Below are 24281 nucleotides of genomic sequence, written 5' to 3' on the forward strand. Positions count from 1 at the left end.
GTAGTATCCAACTACTAATGTACGACAGAATGTAAACAAAAATGCACACCATAACTAAATTTTGTTTGGTTTTCTAAAATGGGCCTTTATTGCATCATATTCCACCAGTCTAGAGCTCCTCATTTAACATGTAATGTAGTCGATTTAAACACGGGTCTACCACAGTTCCAGCAAAACAAATAGCATAAAACGAACAACTAAAGCAATTAGCGTTTAATTATTGATGATAATTTGAGGCTCCTCCTCCTTCATTTCCTCTGCTCCACAGGTGCCGCACTGAGCAGATCTGAAGAGACGCCACTTTTACAGCTCAACGTCCGCTTCAGTTCATATTACTCTCGACTTTCCGCGGACGTTTTGTCCTTACGGCTTCGTTATTTTGTCGGGAAAAGACCCTCTTTTAGTTTTCTGTCATTGAAAAGACACTTTTTGCAGTAAGTAGAGAGTGCATTTGGAGAGGATGGCGGCTATTAAAGCGCTCCAGCAGTGGTGTAAAATTCAGTGCGAGGGATACCGAGATGTGGCCATCAGCAACATGAGCATGTCTTTCAGAGATGGACTGGCCTTCTGTGCGCTTATCCACAAGTTCAGACCGGAGCTCATGTGAGAGACTTTTATTACTATCTTATTAATTTGTCCTTGATTAGGGTGCAGGAGTTGTTCGCCTCGTATAACTATAACTATGAAGTCGTACACTTTTTGTATTTGGTAACTTAATGAGAATATTACTGTGATTCAAATATGTAGGTGTTTGTTTAAGAATGTGAAGTGTTGAGATTTTCAGTCTGGTTTATAGATATACTTTATTTTGAGTATTTTTATTTGGACCTGGTCATATTTAAACAGAATTGATTTAAAATTTCCTGAAATATTTGCTATATGTTATGAACTAAACAAAAAACACCCCCTTCACACAAGCTGACACCAAAGTCATTGCAAAATCGAACGTTAGTTCTTCTCTCTAGCGTTTGTTTACATCTGCAGAAAGTGTATTTGGTAGTGTTGAGTGGCCAATTTGTACATTGTGTATTTAAATAAAATGTAAAACGCTGATTTTATATGGCTTATGCTGTGTTATGACAGCTGATGAATAGCTGATATCCTGAAATCTAAAAATTGAGTATCAATAACATTTATATATAAAATGTTAAGGCTACATCCTGTAATCTATGCATGTTACCATGTCATTGCAATGTAAAATAAACCAGTGAAGGAAAAAAACTGATAAGGCCTAAGATTTTTACATTTCTTATGATACAATATCTTGCTTGTCAAATTTAATATCGTAGGTTAACCTTAACCCATATCACAAATTTTTGTCTTTTTATTTTTGAATGTACTCAAAAAACATGTCTAAACTCAAACTTATCTTGACCCTATACAATTTGAAAATATTTTATGTTTTCAGGTGTGGGTTTAAAAAAAAAAAACTGACATCACTTATTTTCAGTTTGATACACATTGGAAGTACAACGTTCTTTTAGCATCAGGAGTGTTTAAGTTTGACAATGTTTTTGTCTATCTGTCGGCTGACTCATTTCCTTACTTTCTTTCAGAAACTTTGAGTCTCTCTCCAAAGACAATGTGTATTACAACAACCACTTGGTAAGTTTGTAGTTTTGTTTGTTTGTTTTGTCCTTGATCATAGGAAATGGTGACATCAGTCTGATGCTGAGTGACCTGTTGCTTGCGTGTTGTGTATCCACATTTGGCCGTATCCTGTACACATGTGTTTGCTACAGTCTCTTGATAGCTAGTGCAGATACTGTAGTTGAAATATTCTGTGCAAGACTGAAATAATGAAGATTGTCATTTACTCTTCATCCCCTTTGTTAAAGTTTATTCTATCAGTTTATATTTTATATACACAATTTATATTTTGATTGATGTTGGTAATTTCATGTTCTCCCTCTTTGGCGTGGATTTTCTCTGTGTTCTGGTTTTTCCCCACTCTCCAATGACATGCGGTATAGGTTAACTGAAACTAAATTGGCCGTAGTGTGTGTGAATGTGTGTATGGGTGTGTCCCAGTACTAGGTTGCAGCTGGAAGGGCATCCGCTGTGTAAAACATATGCTGGATAAGTTGGCGGTTCTTTCCGGTGTGGCGACCCTATTGAATAAAGGGACTAAGTCAAAGGAGAATGAATGAACAATGTTGGCAACCAGTGATGGTAGCTTTTGACTTAAATTGTTATAGTTATCAGCATTATTCAAATTATCATATTTTGTGTGCAACAAAAGAGAAACTCAGGCCTGGAAAAACTTAAGGGTGAGAAATTTGTCTTTTGCGTGAATTTAAAAAATGTTTTATTTATTTATTGCTTCTAGCCACAGTATGGCTAGACATATGTTTGTAACCCAGCCCATATAGCTTGCAACACTTGTTCAAAGAAACAAACGCATAAAAAAAAGCTTGGAAACCCTTTCCCTAAAGCTTTTTAAATGCATGTGATTTAATTTTTTTTGTTTTCTTTTGTTCACTAAAATGGTCTCCATTTATGCTTTGCTTTTGACCTTTAGTTTATCCAAACATTATCTTGCATGAAAATGAATATCAAATGTTTCAGACCAGGAATAATGTTGTCTTAAACATCAAGTTTTTCCTTATTGATAAAAATATAGCCTTATGTACGGTGGCCAAGAGAGCTTAACATGCTGCTATATAAGAAAATGCATGCAATTACAAAAAATGCCTGCAAATTAAGAAAAGATCTTCATCTGTTTGACTGCACACATGCTGCAAATCATCACAATGCAACACCTAAAACAAGCTGAATTTTTGTTTTTTTTTTCACAATGCAAGCAAATTATTAAAGCACCTACATTTTCTCGCAACACTTGCAAATAGAACAGAACACAATGAAAATGTTTCAAGAGGACCCTAAAATGAGATTATTGCTGCTGTGAAAACTTTATTTTGCTGTGAATAGTGCTCAGTGAAATTGTAGGTGCTCTTTGAATAGTGAGTTTATTTATTTATTTATTTATTTTGTTGAACATCCTTATTCACTTTTGAATTTTATTAGCCTGAATAACCATAACCGAAATCGCTGGTTCTGTCATGTTTTAGGGTTGTAACTCGGATATGTGACTCAGAATTCAGATTTTATAACTAAGAAATGCGACTAAGCATTTCTGTTCTATTTGCCAAGTGTTGTGAGAATGTAACGTGTTTTCTTAATTTGTTTGCATTGTGGGGATTTGCAACACATGTGCTATCAAACAGTTGAAGCTCTTTTCTTAATTTGCTGGTGTTTTATTTGTAATTGCATGTGTTTTCTTAAATTGCAGCACGCTAGGCTCTCTGTCACCATACTTTTCATTAGGTGTAATGAAAAGTATGATCGATAGAAATCTTTATTAATTCATATTAAATATCCCATACTTCGATCATTTTACCTGCGTTCATTTCTACAATGGTAGATTTTTTTAAATTAAGTCTTTTAAAAAGTTTAAAATTAGGAAGTAAAATTATTAAAATTACCAAATGACATTTATATTACAGGTTGTCTGCTGGGTCTTAAAGTATTAAGTTGTTGAATCAATGTAGAGGAATTTAAGGCCCTTAAAGTTTTAAATGCTGTTTTGCAAGGTATTAAGTTTTATACCATTTTTGCTTATATAATGTATGGTTGTATGCTAAAGTTTGCCTGAATTCTGCCAATATCAGGATGCTGTGTAGCTTATGAAATCAATAAAATCCAGCTAGATTTGACCTCATGCTGCTTTGTTTTCTGCAGTAACCAAGGCAACATCATTTAGTAAATAAACTGTAAGATAAAATCTCACCAGTGTTTCCGGTTGAAAAGTTGTTGTAAGGTCTTAATGTATGGAAAAGTCTTAAAGGTATTGAATTTCACGCTCTGATTCCTGTATATACTCTGCATTAGGTTCGTTTGGGTAACTTACCTTGTCCATCAATTCAAACAGTTATGCCCATAAAGACAAAAGATTACATTTATTAATAGAGATGTCACATTTATTGCACATACTTGGTTACAAATACATGTATGAAGGTTGCTGAAATATCCTGACATTTAACTGAATCATTAATGGGTTTCAATGGGGCATTTTTGTCCTGAAGGTCTTTAGTGTTACTATTTTCAATGCCCTGTGTAAAACTAATGTATTAAAGGACATGAGGGTGAATTAAAAACATTTTAATAAAAATATACCTCCTTTTGCAGTTTGCAAGGCAGAATTAACACATTTAATAAGTATGCAAGCACGGGTTAATCATGTATGTTCTCTCTGAGAAATTCAATTTTTTGTTTAAGTGTAAGAACTGTCCAACCAGTGCCAGTGACCTAATTATTTTTCTTCCCTGTCAGGAAGTGCTTCTGTGAGAATGAACTGGCGAGACAACGCCACAACTGGGGACTTTTTCACAATGATGAGCTCTCTCGCGTTGCTTCCTCAGAGACGTGCGATTACAGGCCACACACTCCGAGATCTGTTTCAAACCCTCAGCACTTCTATAGACTGCGCTCTCTGCTGTAGTTTGAACCCGAGCCGCGTGGAGTCTGTCCAGTTAATGCATTATAAACAAGGGTGACAGTCATCAACAGTGCACCTGATCCTCTCCGTCAAGATTAACTTACCTCTGTTCTACTACTGTCTTTACAACTGTTAGTCCATCGCTGCATTAAGCACTAAAGAATGGCTGATTTGTCTAATTATATGACCTGAAATGTTTTAAAATCAAATTCAGCCCCTCATATTTGTGCTACAAAAGAGAAACAGGAAGTCGCAGCTGCTTCATGGAGGATATGCACACCCCTCCTCAGCTGTCCTGTAAATTTTAATGAGTGTGTCCAGGTCAGGTCTAAACAATGCCCTGGTATCCCCCTCTTCTGTCCCCGTTCCCAGGCCGTGGCGCGAACAGGAAATGTGCTATTCATTATGCACTCCCTGCCCGGGCCGCCTTGACACACTGCCAGATCGTGCTGCTTTACTGGCCTGTTCTATTTTTGACAACTTTTTGTCCCTTGTCTGTGTTTACAGTTAATTGGCCGAGTGCCTTTCCCTTAGAAAATTGTTGCCCAGTGTGATATCGGCAGCCTGAAACAATCATATGAGGTCATGTTGAATGGAGTGTGTTCAATGGTGGCGATAACACTGGGTGACTTTTGTTGCTGTGCATGTCTAATTGTTGTTTTTTTTCTGTATGGATTCGTCCTCCTGTTATGTGACGTTTGTTGTTGTGAACTTGTGTGTTTTTTTTTTATTTATTTATTATTATTTTTTTTTTGCTTGCTTTAGGCTTTTCGGGTGGCTGAAGATCATCTGGGAATCCCAGCTCTTCTGGATGCGGAGGACATGGTGGCCTTGCCAGTTCCAGACAGACTCAGCATCCTCACATATGTCTCGCAATACTACAATTACTTCCATGGCCGCTCACCAAGTAAGTTTGTTCACAAACAAACAGATTATATAAGTGAATGTTCAATTATTAGCTTTCTTTGTGAGATTTTTGATGCAGCGAGACACTCCATCTTCTGTGTTTTAGACCAGTGTTTCTCAACCATGTTTCTGGAAGACTACAAGCTCTGGATGTTTTCTTTGTCTCCTTAGCCAAACACACCTGATTCAGATCATCAGCAGAGACTGAAAAACCTGTAATCGGTGTGACAGACAAAAGGAGGCATCCAAAACATGCAGCAGGGTTCATAGGGGTGCTGGAAATCCTGGAAAAAATGATTTTATTTTATTTTTTTTAAATAGTGTTATCAAGGTTATAAAAGTGCTTGGGTTTTGGACAAAGTGCTTAAACCTGCTTGAATTTGAAATTGCAGGGCTTGAAATTGCAACCGTTTTTGTTGCATATGTGCCCAAAATTTGTGCGAGTGCAAATGATTGTTGCTGTGTGACCAGTTTTCATTGCAAAATGATCACCGCATGCGTTTAGGAGGCATTCGTGCAAATTTGCACCAAAAAATGCCAAACGCAGTGCTCAAGAATAGTTAAAAACAGTTGGCATGTCAACTTGCTGCTGTAAAAACCTGCAATGCCTAAAGCTCTTCTGATTGGCCCACTGCTCTTGACCTGAACGCGAATGGACTGGTTAATATCAGCTGTCAATCACTCAGTTACTGCATATCTTCAAATGACAGGGAGCTACAGCCACGAAAATGTAAAGGTCTGGGGATGAGAGTGAAAATAAGACTGACGGATTTTGTTTTAGAAACCACCTAAAGCTGCAAATAATGGCACATCTGATCAGTGATCATGTGGTGGATATTAATCCACCATTTACACTTTTCGAAGAGTGGATAAAAGGCTTCCGGTGGGTTAAAGTCCAATATGAAAAAAATGAGGATAAACATACAGCATAAACTGAATTTGAAGTTGGGAAAGGTATAAGAACCCTGATGCAGTGTTGGCGCTCCTCCAGGAGCATGGTTGAGAAACACTATTTTAGACCGTGCAGAATGGAGTTCTTGCTGTTTTTGTATTTACAGTAAATCAAATGCTGGACCAGTGTGACATGAAGTGTGCCTTAAGTCAACAAAAACTTAAATGCAAGCATCAACCTTATTGCTCTGCATGTTTAACTTCAACTTCCTTTTGGTTCTTCTCTTCTGGGGACATGCATATAAATATCTTGTATATTAAAGTTTCTCACCCATGACGACGAAGCCTTGTGTCCTTTGTCAGATATTGTTTAACAGAGTTAATCTGACGAAGCTTTAAAACGCATGTTTAAAGTGAAGTGAGCCTTGTCCAGAATGGTTTTACCCATACTCAAATTTTGTCCTTTTGCTTTTAACCCCATCCAAGTGCGCACACAGATTTGAGTGAGAGAACACGCACTGAGAGCAGAAACCCAGAACACTGGGCAGCTATTATAGGAGCTAGGTGCATTGCTCCTACTAGAGAGATTGCGATTCATTCACTCCCCCACCTTCCATTCCTGCTGGTACCAGAAATTGATCTAGCAACCTTTGAGCTACAAATCCAACTCTCCAACCATTATGCCATAGCTGCCCCATAAGAGTTGGTACATGCTGTAAAGACTCTGCCCCCTGCTGTATAGTGCATGACAAGGAGCAGCTTATTTTTTTTAAGAGATGCAACATTATATCTGTTTGTTTTTGCTTCCACCCAAAATTGGGACTTATATCTTTAGGCCATTGTGTAAGCTGATGGATTTTCGTTGACACGCATATTTTTCTATTAAGCATTTTATCCAATGAGATGGCATATTCAGGCAACAAAAATTAATCTTTTTTGAAAACCCAATCCAAAGTGGAAAGTTGAATACACCATTTTCTCAAACGATTAAGCAATTTTCATGTGTCCAATTCATGTAAGATAATTGACGACGTTGTATAGCTTTTTTTTGGATGGTCTCTGTTTGGCCAGGATTGTTACTGACCAATGTCAGTTTGAATATGCTGCAGATGGATTTTCTTCAAAGGACACAATGTTTACTCGGAGCTGTTCTTTTGACATTTCTCTGTCTCATTTGCAAATTCGTACTCTAGTGTTGCTCGCAGTGACCACTTCACTACTGTTGGTCCATTTAATAAAGAAAAAATTTAAAACAATAAAGTTAGTAATAAACTTAATCTCACCCAGACATTCCACAGAATCTTTAAGCATACAATAACTGAAGAATGTTGCAATGATTTTTCCTCTTTCACCACCTCAAAAACATTGTTTGGAGTGTCTAATATATCACTAGTTATTAGCTACCAAGTGTATTTCACTTTCATCCATCTTAGCAAGTGTATGATGAAAGAATCCTTGTTTAAGCAGTGCAAAGTTTCAAATGGTGATGTATTGGATGTTGGTCATATTTCGCAGTTTATTTATAAAATATAGGCAGTAAATCAGATTTGGATATCAAGACCTCCAGTGTAAAGGAGGCTTTAGGACCTCTTTGGGACCTCTTCAATTGTAGTGTTGAGTTTTAGTAATGAGTCCGAGTAGATTGCTTTGTGGGAGACATTATTCCTTCTCGGCTGCATATACTCTTATAAATATAAGATACAATACTATCCTCCTGTCTACACAGAGTGCATTTTTTCCTTGGAAGCTCCCCAAGATTGATTGATGTTGTTTGCATTATAGTGTAGACTGAACTGAAATATTAAACTGGGACACCACATGTTTTGTCATGTGACTCATTGTACTAGTCCCTGGTTTATACAGCTACATATTAGCCTTGATGTATCCTATTAATTTGCCAGAAGAATAGCATGAAGACTTGTGTGGTTTCTCTGTATAATCTAAGTGAGCTTTTCTTTTCTCGTGTTCGGTTTAGATCATTTTAGCAATTTCTGTTGGACAAGATACATTTTAGAAAGTGCTTGACGTGGAAGGAAGCATTTTAAAATATTAATGTGGTTTTAAATCCATAATATTTAATGCAGTAAGAGAATTGCATACTGTGCGTCATGTACAACGCAGAAAAATGCTATTGTGCAATCCGTTTTTCGAATGCGTTCATGTTTGTAAGTCTTGTCAATGGTGTCTTTCAGTCGGGGGAGTAGGAGGTATCAAGCGGCATGCTGAGGACTCAAAGGAGGTGCCATCAGAGAAGAAGAATCTGCCTGTGGTTGCCAAAAACCACAATCTCAAAACAAATACAGAGAACCGTCCTCCTCGATGTGAAATGCCAAAAAATTATCAACCGTCCTCCATCTCTTAACATCCAGAAAAGTGCTCCAGAGAAGCATGCTCTAGCCACTCCAGCTCGGCAGACTGGCACAGACGGGCAGAAATCTCCAGGGCCTAAATGTGTGCAAGCGCCCGTCACACCACTCAGAGCGAGATCTCCACAACCACACAGAGAAGCTGAGAAGGTGTCAGTGAAGCTTTCCCCTGACTATTAAACATCGCAAGGATTGGACTTCAGAACTAGTTTAGGAAAAATGCTTTTTGAAATAAGTTTAGAAATGATTGTTTCAGTCATGATTAATCCTTTTTGTTTTGCTTTTAACTTCCTTTCTGCCCTCATTAAATTTTTTTATTCTTTTTTTATTTTTTTTTAAATTTAATGTTATTATTTTGATATAGATAGTTTTTAAAAACCAGCAGTGTGTGGTTATTTTATATATTTTAGCTTATTCTTTATTTTTAAGCCTGATCTATATATTTTACATTAACTTTTTTTGTCAGCTTCTCATTTTTTCCCCCTATTTAATTTTTCATCCGTTTTAATCTTTTACAGAAGACTGTTTTGGTGGAGACCTCAAATAAAACGGGTACATTAAACAGTGAATGTGCCGTCTGTGGAAATCATGTACATCTGGTCCAGAGACACCTGGTGGATGGAAAACTCTACCACCGGAGCTGCTATAAGTAAGTTGTCATTAGTGGTGTTTGGAAATCTCGCTAGTATTACTCCTGGCTAGGGCCAGACAGAATCTGCAGACACTCTTTTGCTAGTTCTGTGCAGAATTTAAAAAAGAAAATCTGCACATTTATATGGAATGATTTGATGAGAATCATAACTTTTCTATATGAAATTTAAAAAATGCCTTTTTGTTTAAAAACACTTTATTAATTTTAGTAGCTTTTAACATGTACAACAGAAGTCAAAACTAAACATACAAAATAAGTAAAACAATAAAAATACAAAAATAATTATAATAAAAATAAACAAACTTAAAAGTAACTTAATGTACATACAATATAAAGGTACATCATAAAACAACAATAGCAGATAAAACAAGTTGTACAGAGAAAAGATATGGATCAGCTTCCTTCAGGAAACCTATAAAGGGATTCCAAATTTTGAGAAAATTTTAGGTTTTCTCTTGACTATACAAGAATTTTTCTAAAGCCAAACTATAAGACAATTCCCGCAACCATTGTCCAAAATGTCGGCTTTCTGTATTTTTCCCAAAATGAGCTATTATAAGTTTTGCATGTAATAAAAAGAAAGTTAACAGTTTCTTTTCTGAACTAGTAAAAGTGCTTGTAATAGGAAAAATAATTAGAATACACAGTTTTGAACATTTGAGTATATCCTGTTTTAATACTATAGATAAAGTTTAGAATTTTCTCCCAAAAATGTTTACCCAAAGGACATTTCAATAAACAATGATATAGAGTTCTGATCTCTTTAAAATAATACCCTTTTAACTTCTATTTAATATTTACAATGCAAATACAATTAGATCTATTTAATTGGTAAACAAAACAAGTCCCTCATAATACATCTACTAAAAGACAAAAAAATATAACTTTACAAACTGTATTGTAATTAAATCATATGAACTTTTTTTTTTTTTTTCATATTTGTCAATATTACTGAAATTAATTTAAAAACTGAGTAGATATTGGGGGTGTAAAGGATCACAACCCACAGTTCGTAACACAGGTGACCCGCAGATTAATAACTTTTTGATCTTGTGATTTGAATGACGTGGGAATAAATGTTGGATTAATCTACGTGTATGAAAGCATTTTGCCTTCCTTGTAAAATATAATGATGACGGAATAAGACTGTTTTTCTGTCACTGTTTGTTTAGCCAGCATTAATGCATTGTTTAAAGCTGCACAATTAAACATTAAAAGATTGTAATCTCAATACAAACCTGTGCAACATGAATGATAAATAAATCAATTGCATATGTTTATTAAACCATCGAAGCGCTGCATTCAAATCTGTGTTTGATCAAGAGAAATTAACTTTTTACAAGTTTTCACTTAGTTACAAACAATTAAATAACCAGACCCCCTAGTTTTTCGCTATTCCGCGATCGCTGAATCCAACGCAAAATCAACAGTTGCAAATTTTTGCAATCCTGCAAGATTCTTAAATGCAAAAGAGTCGCAAATGGAAATAATCTCCTTAAACAACAAATTCCAAACCATATTATCAAAATCTATTTGTTTGAAATTAAATGCTTTACATGACTTGCAGACGTTGCATGCGCAGCGCACGTGATGTATTGGAGTGTTCTTCAAAAATGACATCTCCCCTGTGCCCTCAGGGGGGTGCAGTAAGCAGACGTGGATAAAGCGTGAGTGATTTACAATGCAAGTCAATGTATAGATGCGACTTAGTCATCCTGTGGTGCAAATTGCACGTTTTGTGTGTTTGACGAGCTTCAGACTGAAAAGTGGGAGCAAAACGGAGCAATGGAACAGACATAAAAGCAAGCAGCTTACAATTATAGAGATTTGTTCAAAGATGACGGCTGCTGGACTTGACCGAATTGAAAGGCATTATTTGTGCTGTACATGTATGGCTGGTATTATGGTGTTCATGAAATCGATAAGCGATTTCGTTTATCTCTTTCTCTGCAGTTAACAAGAGAACCAAAACGCTTCCCTGCAGTTTTATGGCAATCCGTGTTTTAGGTGTATTACGGTAGGAGAAACCCTAGCGCAGATACTGAGTGAGGTACATGTCAGATGCTCTGGTAAGCGAAATCTGAGAGAAAGAAAAAGTTAGTTTGTGCATAAAAATTATACAGCCTTCATTTGGCTTTATTCCTACCGTTTTAGATCTTGTCTTGCCAAAAGACCAAAATAAAGCAGCTTAATTTTTATTATTTGTGTCATTGTGTCAGATTGCACACCTAACATAGTAGGCTACCTAATAAATAATATAAAAATATATATATTTTTTATTGCAAAATTGTCTGCAAATTTCTGGAAAGTACTGCCACAAAATCTGTCATTTTATCGCGAAAAATCACAAAAAAAAAAAAACGCGGAAAAACTAGGTAGTCTGAATAACACAGAAGTACTGGGAGAACAGTTTATAGTTCAGATGTAAACACTTATGTTTATTGTAAAGATTAAAACTACTGTTCAATGGAACTTGATGCTGTGAATGTTGTAGTAATTGCATTGTTTAATCAAAAGGTGGCGACAAACAGCCATCAAAATTGTCACTGAATAGGTTTTCAAAAATGATACGCCTATAATGAAACATGAAGTGTTATGTGACTTGTGAAATCATTAATTGAAAATAAATGTAATCTGTTGTACAAGATGTTAGATCCTTGTTAGATCAGCACTAGTAGCAAAGAATTTTTTTTTCATATTGAATGTTTTCCCCTTTTTTCAGCTGGTTATTTATTGAATTTATTTGTATTAATTTCTAAATTCTGTTTATTAAAATAAATTTTCTTTGCAATATTTTTGTATAAATGGAAAGCAAATAATTTTTTTTTTTTTTTTTTTGCAGACCTAAAAAAAAATGGTCTGATCCTTGACACAAACCGTAGTGTGATCCAAACTGTGAGATTTTGTGATCCATTACACCACTAGTAGATATATTTACACAACTAAATAAATACTCAACAATAGGCTTAAAATCTGCTGAGTCTGCTGCGGCCTACTCGTAGCTACTGAAACTTTGGCATGTAACTCATCCTACACTATTTAGTTCAGTTATTGCCATATTTCTTTGCAATTTAAATACATATGCAAAATTCTATAACATTTCTATCTGTCTTATACAGGTGCAGTGTATGTTATGGCACATTGAAATCTGGAGCATATAAACTAGGATCAGACACTGGCTCGCTGGTCTGCACTATTCACCAACATGGCCAAAATGGCTTCAAGCCCACTGTTAAGCCTTTTAAGAGCAGCAGCTTTACAGTTTCTGATTTGGTGGCCAAATCTGAGCGAGAAGATCAGCCGCCTACACAGCGCTACGTCTCTGTATTATCTGCACCCATCAAGGCTGTTCCTAGACCTGTGGAGCTCAGCCCGGCTCAGCAGGCATGGACATCTTCAGCTCAGAGGACTCAAGCAGCCCGCCAGAAGTTCTTCCAGTCTTGTGCCCCAGCAGCAGAGCTTCAGCCTAACACAAAACCACCATCAGGCCTGGCTGAGCCCTCCAGTCTGAAGGTGCTGGAGAAAGAAGGTGCTCTGGCTATCGGAAAACGAGTATGTGAAGGAAACACCAATAACAACAATGCACTGAATTCTGACCCAAGAGCAAAGAGCCAGTAAGTGTTATTGTAGAAAATGAATAAGATTAATGGTGTACTCACACAAGGCATGGTTGTCTTGAACTGTGACCAGGCGCAATTTGTCTCCCCTCTCCCCCTCAGCCTGCACTCACACTGCAATTTTACCTTCCGAGCATGCTTGCGTCATCGATGACACGACTGTTTAGTTAGGAAGAGAAGCCCTTTCACTCAGTAGAATGGAGATAGTTAAATTATTTTTGTATTATTTTTAAGTCGTTTGGAACGCGATGACAGTCAGATTTTTGGCTAAACAGTTCCACCACTTTTGACGCTCAAATGTTTATGAAAGTCATCGTGCTGCAAGTATTAGGAGGGTTGCTGAAGGTGGCAGCTGTTGTGCAGCGAGGGGTTTGCATATTTAATCTACTATGACAGTTTGTGTTTGTGAAAAGTAAGAATGATTAATAAATCCATATGAAACAGTACCTTAAAAGTCATGTCGCAACTTCAGTTTCGCGCTTTGTGCACTCACTACAAGTGTACTGCACCAGAGCCCAACCGAACCGCTCTCTGCCCACAACTCTTCCTTCCGGGCCAGTGTCAACCAAATGAAGTGCGCCTGGGAATGGGTGGGAGATTCTAGTGCGAGTGCACCCTAAAACTGTTAGTCAACATTTTCTTAACTCTTCTGTTGACTTGCAGATGAAAAATGACCCAGACACCCCTTTAAACAGCCGGAAAAAACGAACAAAAAGAATTTTTCAAAATTTTGCGACTTTTGCTAAAATGACCCCAACATTAGAAAAATGTATAATTTTCTATTTTGGTTGTACACATTTATGGTACAGTACAACAGTTGCTCTTCTGGTAATTACAGTCTGTCAGCTGTAAAGACACTTTTATACCACAAACTGACTCAAACATGTACACCAACATGCGCACGTATAAAAAGAATCTGCTGCTGTTATCTTTTATGAATATTGTTCTTGCTAAAATCTTTTTACACTTATGCAGGTTCATTAAGTATTAGAACATGACAAGTGTTGCCTTATCAGTCTGCATTGCATGTCATTTAACCCAATATCAAACAAAATAACGACAACACAAGGGTTAACTAAATAAATTGAATAATAAGACTGGTTAATCTGTGTTGGGGTAAGTTACGTTTGAAGTAATGCATTACAATGAGTTTCTCCCCCAAAAAGTAACTAGTTGCGTTACATTTATGGTGTTACTCTAAGTTAATTTTGCCTGACTTTTGCTTGCTTCAGCTGAGGCTTGATCTCCTTATGATCTTGCAGGGTTATCTTTTTCTCTTTTTATTATAAATAGAGGAGTTCTGCAATTAACCAGTATAACCTCAATAACTTACACCTTCATTTACTATAAAAAAGACGTGTTATAATTTAGGATGATGTATTCTGAGATCTTCCTGACCCCAGAACTGTAAATGCCATATACAGATTAATGAAAGTTGAAAAAGCAATGCATTTGCTACTTTTGTACTTTTTGTCTTCTTAGTCATGTTAAATCAGAAATGTATTTTAAAAAAGCTAATTAAAATAAAAAGTAACTCAAGTATTACTTTTAAAAACTTCATTGTAATCAAAACAGTTACTGAAAAAAAATGGTAATTAGCAGCAACGAAAACGATTTATTCTGAAAATGATTTTTACTGTCTCTCACAGGGTAAAAATCAGTTGCTCTTCTGCTGAAGTCTCTACCTGGAGGCAGGAGCTACATGTGCGAGATTCAAAGGCAGGAGTTCATATCAGGGCTGCTCCATCCAGCCCTGCTATTATCAGCAGCAGCGGCATGAACAGCAAAGAATCGCTCTACCTCAGTGCCATCAGCAAGGAGCGCAGCAACCTCCATCCCTGCTGCAGACTACCGCCAAAGGTGCTGTTCACATCGCAGATGACCTTTGCTTACATGAATTGTGGTCTTTTTTTTAAAATGGTTTCTAAAGGTCACATGGGAAGTATTACCATAAACATACACAATAAGTGGGAGGTGAAAATATAGGCAGGAAAGCAGTGTTAAATTAAGCTAGTACTTCAACATCAATTGTTTTTTTCCACCCCATGTATTCCTGATTGAAACTGATAGGACTATAGGACCTAGGACTATTTTATCCATTTTGCTTTGCGGAATGGCTTTAATTGGTGTAATTATGCTACTTGTACTCGTTTGCTGATTATGATTGGTTCAGTTGTCTTGATTTTATATATATTTTTTTTCTTTTTGTTTATTGTTACTGATGTAGACCCAAGTAATAATGAAGAATGTACAGTACCATAAAAATGAATATGCAGTCAGATGAAGCGCACAATGTTCTTAGACAGTTCCACGAAGACTTTTCAGAGAAATTAAAAGATGCAGTGCTGAACTAATTAGATCTGACAGTAATGTTTTAAGGGAGTAGCAATATTTTTACTATCGCTTGTCACTATCGCTTTGCTTCAGCTAATTTGGTATACTGATTATTTATGTCTTTAACCCAGATGACCCAAGTTGTTGTTGAAGTATCCCATCAAGCATTTCTTATTTAAATGATGTCTAAACATAGACAGCTCGGCTAAAATGAGGCTAAATATGCCAGTCTGTAAGTGGAAAATACATGTGACGTCTATGTGCTTGAATGGATTAGTTTTGGGCAATTCCTAGATGTCTATCTGATGTTCACTGACAACCCAAGTTTAGCTTTGTTTTAGCAAAGTGATGTTTATATGCCACTTTATTAGGTACACCTGTCCAACTGCTTGTGATTGGCTGATTAGAAACTTGCATTAACATGACAGCAATTCAATGCATTTAGGCATGTATACATGGTCAAGACGATCTGCTGCAGCTCAAACCAAGCATCAGAATGGAGAAGAAAGATTTAAGTGACTTTGAAAGTGGCATGGTTGTTGGTGCCAGATGGGCTCATCTGAGTATTTCAGACACTGCTGATCTACTGGGATTATCACGCACAACCTTCTCTAGGAATTACAGAGAATGGTCAGAAAAAGAGAAAATATCCAGTGAGTGGCAGTTCTGTGGGCGCAAATGCCTTGTTGATGTCAGAGGAGAATGGCCAGACTGGTTCCAGCTGATAGAAAGGCAAGAGTAACTCGTATAACAACTCGTTACAACTGAGGTATGCAGAAGAGCATCTCTGAATACGTCGAACCTTAAGGCAGATGGGCTACAGCAGCAGAAAACCACACTGGGTGCCAGCTAAGAACCGGAATCTGAGGCTACAATTCGCACAGGCTCACCAAAATTAGACAATAGAAGATTGGAAAAACATGGCCTTGACTGAGTCTCAATTTCTGCTGTGATATTCTGATGGTAGGGTCAGAATTTCCGTCAACAACATGAAAGCATGGATCCATCCGGCTTTGTATCAACGGTTCAGGCTGATGGTGGTTGTGTAATCATGTGGGGGATATTTTTTTGGCACACTTTTGGTCCATTTGTACCAATTGAGATTTGTGTCAACACCACAGCCTACCTGAGTATTGTTGCTGACCATGTCCATCCCTTTATGACCACAGTGAACCCATCTTCTGATGGCTACGTCCAGCAGGATAACGCGCCATGTCAAAGCCTGAATCCTCTCAGACTGGTTTCTTGAACATGATTGAGTTCACTGTACTCAAACAGTGGCCTCCACAGTCACCAGATATCAATCCAATAGAGCATCTTTGGTGGGTGTTTACTTAAGTCATGAATGCAGCACACCTATCAACGTTGAATTTTGCATTTTTCCCATATGTGCATTTAAGTAGGACTATAGACAGGAAAGTGATTAAGTTAAGCTGTGCTTCACACGAATAAGACTGAAACTGATGGGACTATAGTATTTGTATCCTTTTCTGTGTGACAGCATGGCTTCAAATGGCGTAATTAGATTGTGTAACATTTTTGTTTGCTATAATTTTCCCTCCTTCTCTCGTCTTCAGCCAATGATGTTCAGAGCTATGATGCCCCGGCTGACTGGAGATCAAAGCCAAAGGCAGCTCCAAATGGACCAAGACTCAAGTAAGTTCGATCAGCCTAGTTATCCCTAATGCTTTCTAATCCACACAAGGGGAAGCAGGCGAAATCACTGGGGTGTGCGCTACGATGACACTTCAGAGCTGCAGTACTGACAGTGGGGCCTTTCATGTATTCATCTTCTAGCCGGCGAATGCCTCCTGCCTCCCCCATAGTGTGCAGAGTGCATCCTCTTGCTCACTCCCCAATCCTCACCAGTCCCAACGAGTGCTGTGCCTAAACCAACCCTCTCTGAAACCCTGTGCTCTTACCTTGAGTTCCTCTGATCCTCCCTTTTAGTTTTGTGGCTGTCTGCTGGATCTAAGGTGAGGGTCTGCTTATGTTGGAGTAAGTGATGATGACTTTTCAGTCTTAAAGGGGTGGTCCACTAGGATATCATGTTTTAAACTTTAGTTGATGTGTAATGTAGCTATGTGAACATAAACATCATCTCTGAATGTAATGCGCTCAAAGTTCAATGCAAAGTGAGACATTGGCTTTTACAGAGTTAGCTTAGCAAAACCTACAGCGAACAAATTTTGGGGACTACAAAAAAATACAACCATGTTAATGATGTCATATTATTGCACAGCGAAGGGGCATGGTCAGAAGTGCTGTAATGTTACAACAGAGAAAACTAAAGTGCCATCCTAACGCTGCTATTTCCTAGAGCTTTCTAGAGCACTTAATTTCAACATTTATTTACCCCAGTTTGATGTAAGAAATGCTTTAGGAAATAGAAATCTGACAGTTTAAGTTCAGCTTATTACAATCAAATACACAATATTTTACCTGCTTGGTCAAACTACTGATTTAAAATGAGCTGACTTAAGTTAACTTAATCGATTTGTGTTGGGACACAAATTTTTGGGACAAATCAAGGTTTGGTGAACCAATCATTTTAACAAGTTAACGTAACTTGTTTCTGTTAATATTTGAGTGAATGTATAATAATTTGATTTATTTTCACTGTGTGTTACTGTGCACAGCTCTTGTAAATTCATTATTTGGGTTCTGTGACATTTATTTATATTTTTTTTCTACAAAGTTGGTTACTCTTATGGTGTTACTCTAAGTTAGGCATGGGTTGGTATAAGATTCTGACGGTATGATAATCTTGCATAAAAGTATCACTGTTTCATGGTATTTCGATTACTGCTCTAAAATAAGTTCTTTTAAAATGTCTGGGTAAAAAACTAACTTTTTTTTTTTTTTTTTTTTCGTCCCCCTATGAACATTTATTTAAAAAAAAAACATCTTAAGCTTTTGGAACCATAAACATCCCAGCAGGCACAGGACGTCAACATGATTTAAATAGATTGTTGTACCCCAACGTTGTGGGACATTTTTGTTTGAAATTGGAAATTGGGTATACATCAGAACCCAATGTCAGGCCAACATCAATGTCCAACCTAAGATCAACCAAATATCAATGTGTAATGATGTTACAGCTTGACGTTGTGTGGACGTTACTTTTATGACATCTATCAGATGTTGGATTTTGGTTGCGATACCTGATGAATAAATATCAGTATTTGGTATCATGGCGTTAGTTTAAAATGTTGGCTCAATGTTGGATTTTGATCATTTTCCAACACAACCTAAAATCAATCAAATATAAACATTATTTGATGTCGTTATTGAACGTCAAATTAACATTTTCCTTAGATACTGGCTAGACATTGAATTTTGGTCATACCTTGAAAATGGTTATCCCATGTCTATAGCTTACCTTCATTTAGTTTGAAAAAAACACAAATTAGAATTATTTAGGGTGATGTATTCTGAGAATTTCCTGACCCCAAAGCTGTAAATGCTGTATATACATATTAATGAAAGTTTTATTAGTTATTTCTAGAACTAGTTATTTCTCCAAGTAGTTCAAATAGAACTATATTATGAGTACAAATGAGATCAGCCTTGTCTTGCGTTATTCATAATGGTCTTAAAAAGGTAGTGAAGTCTTAATTTGATCTTGTGAAACCTGCAAAATCCCTGAAATCTTCACACCAATGCACCGTAATGATCTGTTTGTTATATGCATGTCACAGTTATGCCACTTGAAATGATTCAGCTCTTTAAACTTGGTGGATTGATCGACTATTAATAGTTTTAAATATATTCATGCAGAAAAAGTGAACTTGTATCATTCTGTTTTACTATAGAACAGTGTTTCTCAACCACGTTACCGGAGGACCACCAGCTCTGCACATTATCCAGGTCTCCTTAACCATACACCTGATTCAGATCATCAGCTCATTAGCAGAGACTGAAAGACCTGTGATGGGTGTGACAAAGGAAACATCCAGAACATGCGGTGTTGGTGGGTCTCCAGAAGGTGGTTGAGAAACACTGTTAGAGAATATGTGATGTGAACTTTTTAAATCATAGAAAATTGTTTTTAATTGTCTTATCTTTGTAGTTCTCATTCTTTGGATGAAAGAGCATTTTGTCATAAAGGTTTTGCTTTTGGTAGATCATCTGATAATGCCAAAGCTGTTCCATTGGTGTGTGGAGAAAACAAAGAGGGTAAGGCATTTCAACACCTCAAACAGATCTGCTTCTCTAGTACCAATTGTTGTTGCAACTTTACTCCTTCCCAGATGAAACTGGAGTTTGTACAGCACCAGGTTCATTTGTCTACCTAGCCATTCAGACCACATCAGCTGCAGCATGCAGTTTGACTATCATAATTTGTTTTTCTTCCTTCCACAGGTTGTAATAGTGAATGTTCCTTGACCTCATGCATATCACCCTCTAAGTCCTGTCACAAACCTTCATCTCCAAAACAGCCTCGCTGCGGGTCGGCGACATCAAGTAAGCATGTTTAAAATGTATTATTTTTACAAATGGTTTTTTAAATAATAAATGATGATTTTATTTTATGTATTAAAATTACAATAATAAAAACAAATAGTCCCAGACATGGGTTGCAGCTGGAAGGGCATCCGCTGCGTGAAATATATACTGGATAAGTTGGCAGTTCATTCCACTGTGGGGACCCCAGATTAATAAAGGGACTAATCCAAAAAGAGAATGAATGAACGAATAAACAAATGGTAATGTTGTTTTTTTTGTGTATATTTATTGCTTGAAGTAATAATAAAGGCCATAGTAATATACTTGAAATCAGAATTATTCAACCCCCTTTTAATTTTTTTCTTTTTTAAATATTTCCCAAATGAAGTTTTAACAGAGCAAGAATTTTCACTGTGTCTGAATATTTTTTTTCTACTGGAGAAAGTCATTAGTTTAATTTCGGCTAGAATAAAAGCCGAATAATTTGTTTATTTTTATTTTTTGAATAGTTTACAGAACAAACCATCATTATACAATAACTTCCTAATTACCCTAACCTGCCTAGTTAACCTAATTAACCTAGGTAAACCTTTTCAATGTCACTTCAAGCTGTATAGAAGTGTCTTGAAAAATATGTAGTCAAATATAACGTACTGTCATCATGGCAAAGATAATAAATAAGTTATTAGAGATGAGTTATTAACTATTGTTTAGAAATGTTGAATCTTCTCTCCATGAAGCACAAATTGGGGAAAAAAAATTATTCAGGGGGGCTAATAATTCTGACTTTAACTGTATATTTCATTAGAAATGGGTTTATATGTCGGCGCTAGTGGTTAGTGCCTTGACACATGCACTCCGGTGCTCACGGCGTCCGGAGTTCGATTCCGCCTCGGTCCTTTGCCGATCCTTCCCCTCTCTCTACTACCCATGCTTTCCTGTCAGTTCTCTCTACTTTCCCATCCAATAAAAAAATAAAAGAAATGGGTTTATATTAATTTATATTTCTTACTATTAAAAACGATTGTAAATAGTAATGTTAATAATTTAACCCAAATAAATCTTGTATTGTATAAATTCTCTAATTTTCTAAAAGTATTTTATTATTTGCAGAACAAAGAGTTCGTTTTTTTTAATTAATTTTTGAATAATTTGTAAACTTTTTGAATACATGCATGAATATCATACATTCATTTTCTTTTCAGCTTAGTCCCATTATTAATCAAGGGTGGTCACGGGAATAAACCACCAACTTATCCAGCATATGTTTTACGCAGCAGATGCCCTTCCAGCTGCAACCCATCACTGAGGAACACCCATGCTCTCATTCACAAACATGCACTATGGACAAATTAGTTCACCCAATTCACCTATTCATATGAATACAATCCAATAATTTATTCTTTGTCTATGCTTTATTTAGTGTAAATGAAAATGAAAGCATCAACAGTTTTCTGTGCTTTAACTTTAGGTTACGACAATGGAAATATTTTATCAAATAACAGCTTGCTCTATGAAGCAAGGTCACCTACTGTGAGTTTTGCAAATCTTGACTCTTTCAAATCTTAAATTTATTAATCTCATAGTCATTTCATTAACCACATTCGTCTTTTTTATTTTAATATTATGTGTTTTTTCAGACAAACGCTTGCTATATCACGCCAGAGCAGATCTCAAAAGAGCTGCAAGACATTGAAAACAACCTCAACGATTTGGAGAATGAAGGAGTGGAGCTGGAATGGAAACTTCGTGTTTATGAAGAAGGTTTGAGATCAGATATATTAGATGCTATAGTAGTACAGCTGCACACTTTAAAATATTACAGTCTCAAATGCTCCTGCAATCTTAATTCTAAAGGATTGTGATTTGCGTAGCTTTATTCAAGTTTTGATCACTGTGGTACATTCAGATCTTTCATTTTATGGTTAAAACAGCTTCAGTCATTTCAACTAATATCGTGTTTACCAACGTTCAAAAAAGAGCTGGGCCGATAAATGATATATCGAATGTCAATAAAATTTGCGTCAATAACAATAAGCTCTGGAATTTTTTTTTTTACTCTATATTGAGCTAAGAACCAATCACACAGCAAAAAATGTGCAACAATTCGAATCTAGATGTGTATTGATATTAGAAATGCACTGAATTTTCGGCCACCGAAAATAGGTTATGCTATTTAAAGGGCCCTCTAATTTGTGTCTTCAGTCATTGTTGGTATATCAGAGTATCCGCGGGGTCTTAGTCATAAATTTCAAAATCGACGTTTTAGGCCTTAGTCTTGAATTCACTGAAATATTGTCTTGTAGGTCTTAAATAATTTTATACGGGTCTTAATTTTCTTTTTATGTAAAGCTCCCAATTTATCCAACACGTATCCAATCACAACAGTACATCTCAAAATTGTTCATAACTAATATTATAACAGTCTGTTGTGCATACATTTTAGCTTTTAAAGAGTTTTTTTTTTTTTTTTTTTTCTTAAGTAATGTTGAAAAAAAAAAAAAGTATGTATATAACTAAGGTCTGCTTGTTTTGACTTATTGGCCCAATCCCAATTCTACCCATTAGCCCTTCCCCTTATCCCCTCGTTTTGCGCATTCACGTGAAGGGATAGGGGTGTCCCAATTCTCTATAGCTTGAAGGCATAGGGCTAAGGAGAAGGGCTAGATACCTCTTCAAACAGAGATTTTTCAGAACCGCGCTTAAAATTAAGGGGTAAGAATTACCCAGAATACACCAGCCACAATGCTGCACCCAGAAGTCAGATGCACAAATTTTCATTTTTACGAATTTTTACAATAAACAAGCATGTGTTGTAATTTTCATAATGCGTTTGTGTTTTACCGTCATGCTTTCAAAAAAAAAAAAAAAACGCTAAAATTAAAACCTATATGATAAACCTATATAATCCATAATAACTCTTGTATAGCAGTCCCACAACATCCTGTCCCTCTGACACTTGACACCCTGCCAGAAAAGTCTTGTGGCTGGGAATGACCCTTTTACATAGTCTGCTATAATGTTAATGTTGTTTTTGTGTGTTTACATAATTAATATGGCCACTGTGTAAATGCACAGTATAGTTACGATCTTATTGTCACATGATATCATTGTCTTCAGTGATTTCCTGAAGATGGGCAACTGAAATAACTACAGCAGTCACGATCGTCAGTCTCATATGAAGCAAGAGCTCGCGATGACGTGCAGGTGTTGTAAGTGCTGTCCCATTTCTTAGAGGTAAATTTTGAAACCCTTCCCCTTTACACTGTTTCAAGGGGAAAGGGCTATGGGTACAAAAATAGAATTGGGATTGGGCCATTATTTCAAATATGTGGCTAAGAAATAACTAATTAGTATTTTTTTTCTGCTGGGCCATTAAAAAGTAGCCCTTTTTTAAGTCTAAAATTGTATTCTTCATGGTCATAAAGTCTTAAATTTGACTTGGTGAAAACTGCAGAAACCCTGGATGCTCTTAAGTATTGAAGGATTAACTGATATCGAAATGTATATCGTTATTGTTCAATATGGAAAAGATTAATCGAGATAGCATTTTTGCCACATCCCCCAGCCCTAATTCAAAATATCAGAAGTACTGAGAAAATCATTTATATTTGGCATATAAACATTGATGTCTGCAATCAAAATAACTTGTTACTAAGAAGCTAGTCTCATCCCAAGCACTGTCCACGGACCTGAGGCTAAACGTCTGATGTATACGGCACACGTTTCTGGAAACACTTGTGCAGATCCTCAGTCTTTCTTTGATTGGTTTAAATATACAATATTTCTTGGGAGTTAAGTGTGCAACAATCTTAACCAGTCCAAAAATTACATTTATTTAAATACTTTTCACTATTTCGTTCAAAAGAATCTTTAAAAAATAAATAAAATCTGATCTGAGTGAAATAATGAACTATTCTTTGACTAAGATTTTAAAATGGTAACTTTTAATGTACAAAAAAAGAATTGTCAGAACTTTTATTTTTTCACACAAAAATGAAAAATGCCACCGACTCGCACATTACTTGTTCCAGCCATGCTTCAGCTTCTTTCATCTGTTGAACACAAAATATATTTCAATAGTGTACATTTTAGCTGATGACTGATAATAAAGTGTGTTTGGCATGCTTTCCTAGGAGAGCCCCGAGCTCAGAATATCCTCAAGCCCGGGGCTCCCTCCCATTTGAAGGGCGAAAGGGGAGTTTGAGCTCAGATAGGTCTCGAACTCCCCTGCTTGTGAACGTGTTAGGAATAGCTAAGAGATATAGCTGGTTAAGAGTTTGTCTTATGATGCCACTTTATATTAGTCAATTTACTTGTGATGTATGTCTTTTTGGATGGTGGGGGAAAAACCGGGGAACCTGGGGAAAACCCTTGTGAGCACGGGGAGAGCATGCAAACTCTGCACAGAAACGCTGACTGGCTTGGTAAGGGCTCAAACCAGTAGTGTTTTTACTGTAAGGCAACAGTGCCAACCACTGGGCTTCCAGGCCGCCCTATCAGGAGAAGGGGGAGGAGTAAGTGGAAGGGAGGATTCTTCAACACTAACATGACTAAAGTGAAACTTT

The 24281-nt window shown here is 36.6% G+C and overlaps 1 protein-coding gene across 1 annotated transcript in view; it reads left to right on the top strand.

Moving 5' to 3' along the window:
• Window positions 1–314: 314 nt before the first annotated feature.
• The window catches only part of micall2a (mical-like 2a), a 28313-nt gene continuing 4346 nt past the window's right edge, over window positions 315–24281 (top strand). Inside the window, 14 exon segments of the mRNA XM_056453932.1 lie at window positions 315–603; window positions 1557–1605; window positions 5264–5405; window positions 8488–8627; window positions 8629–8811; window positions 9180–9310; window positions 12433–12927; window positions 14580–14755; window positions 14758–14790; window positions 16836–16920; window positions 19391–19443; window positions 19630–19731; window positions 21185–21246; window positions 21354–21477. Of these exon segments, the coding sequence (XP_056309907.1) occupies window positions 461–603; window positions 1557–1605; window positions 5264–5405; window positions 8488–8627; window positions 8629–8811; window positions 9180–9310; window positions 12433–12927; window positions 14580–14755; window positions 14758–14790; window positions 16836–16920; window positions 19391–19443; window positions 19630–19731; window positions 21185–21246; window positions 21354–21477 (1918 nt within the window). The 5' untranslated portion in view covers window positions 315–460.

Source organism: Danio aesculapii, chromosome 3 (assembly GCF_903798145.1).
Source record: "Danio aesculapii chromosome 3, fDanAes4.1, whole genome shotgun sequence".
NCBI lineage: Eukaryota > Metazoa > Chordata > Actinopteri > Cypriniformes > Danionidae > Danio > Danio aesculapii.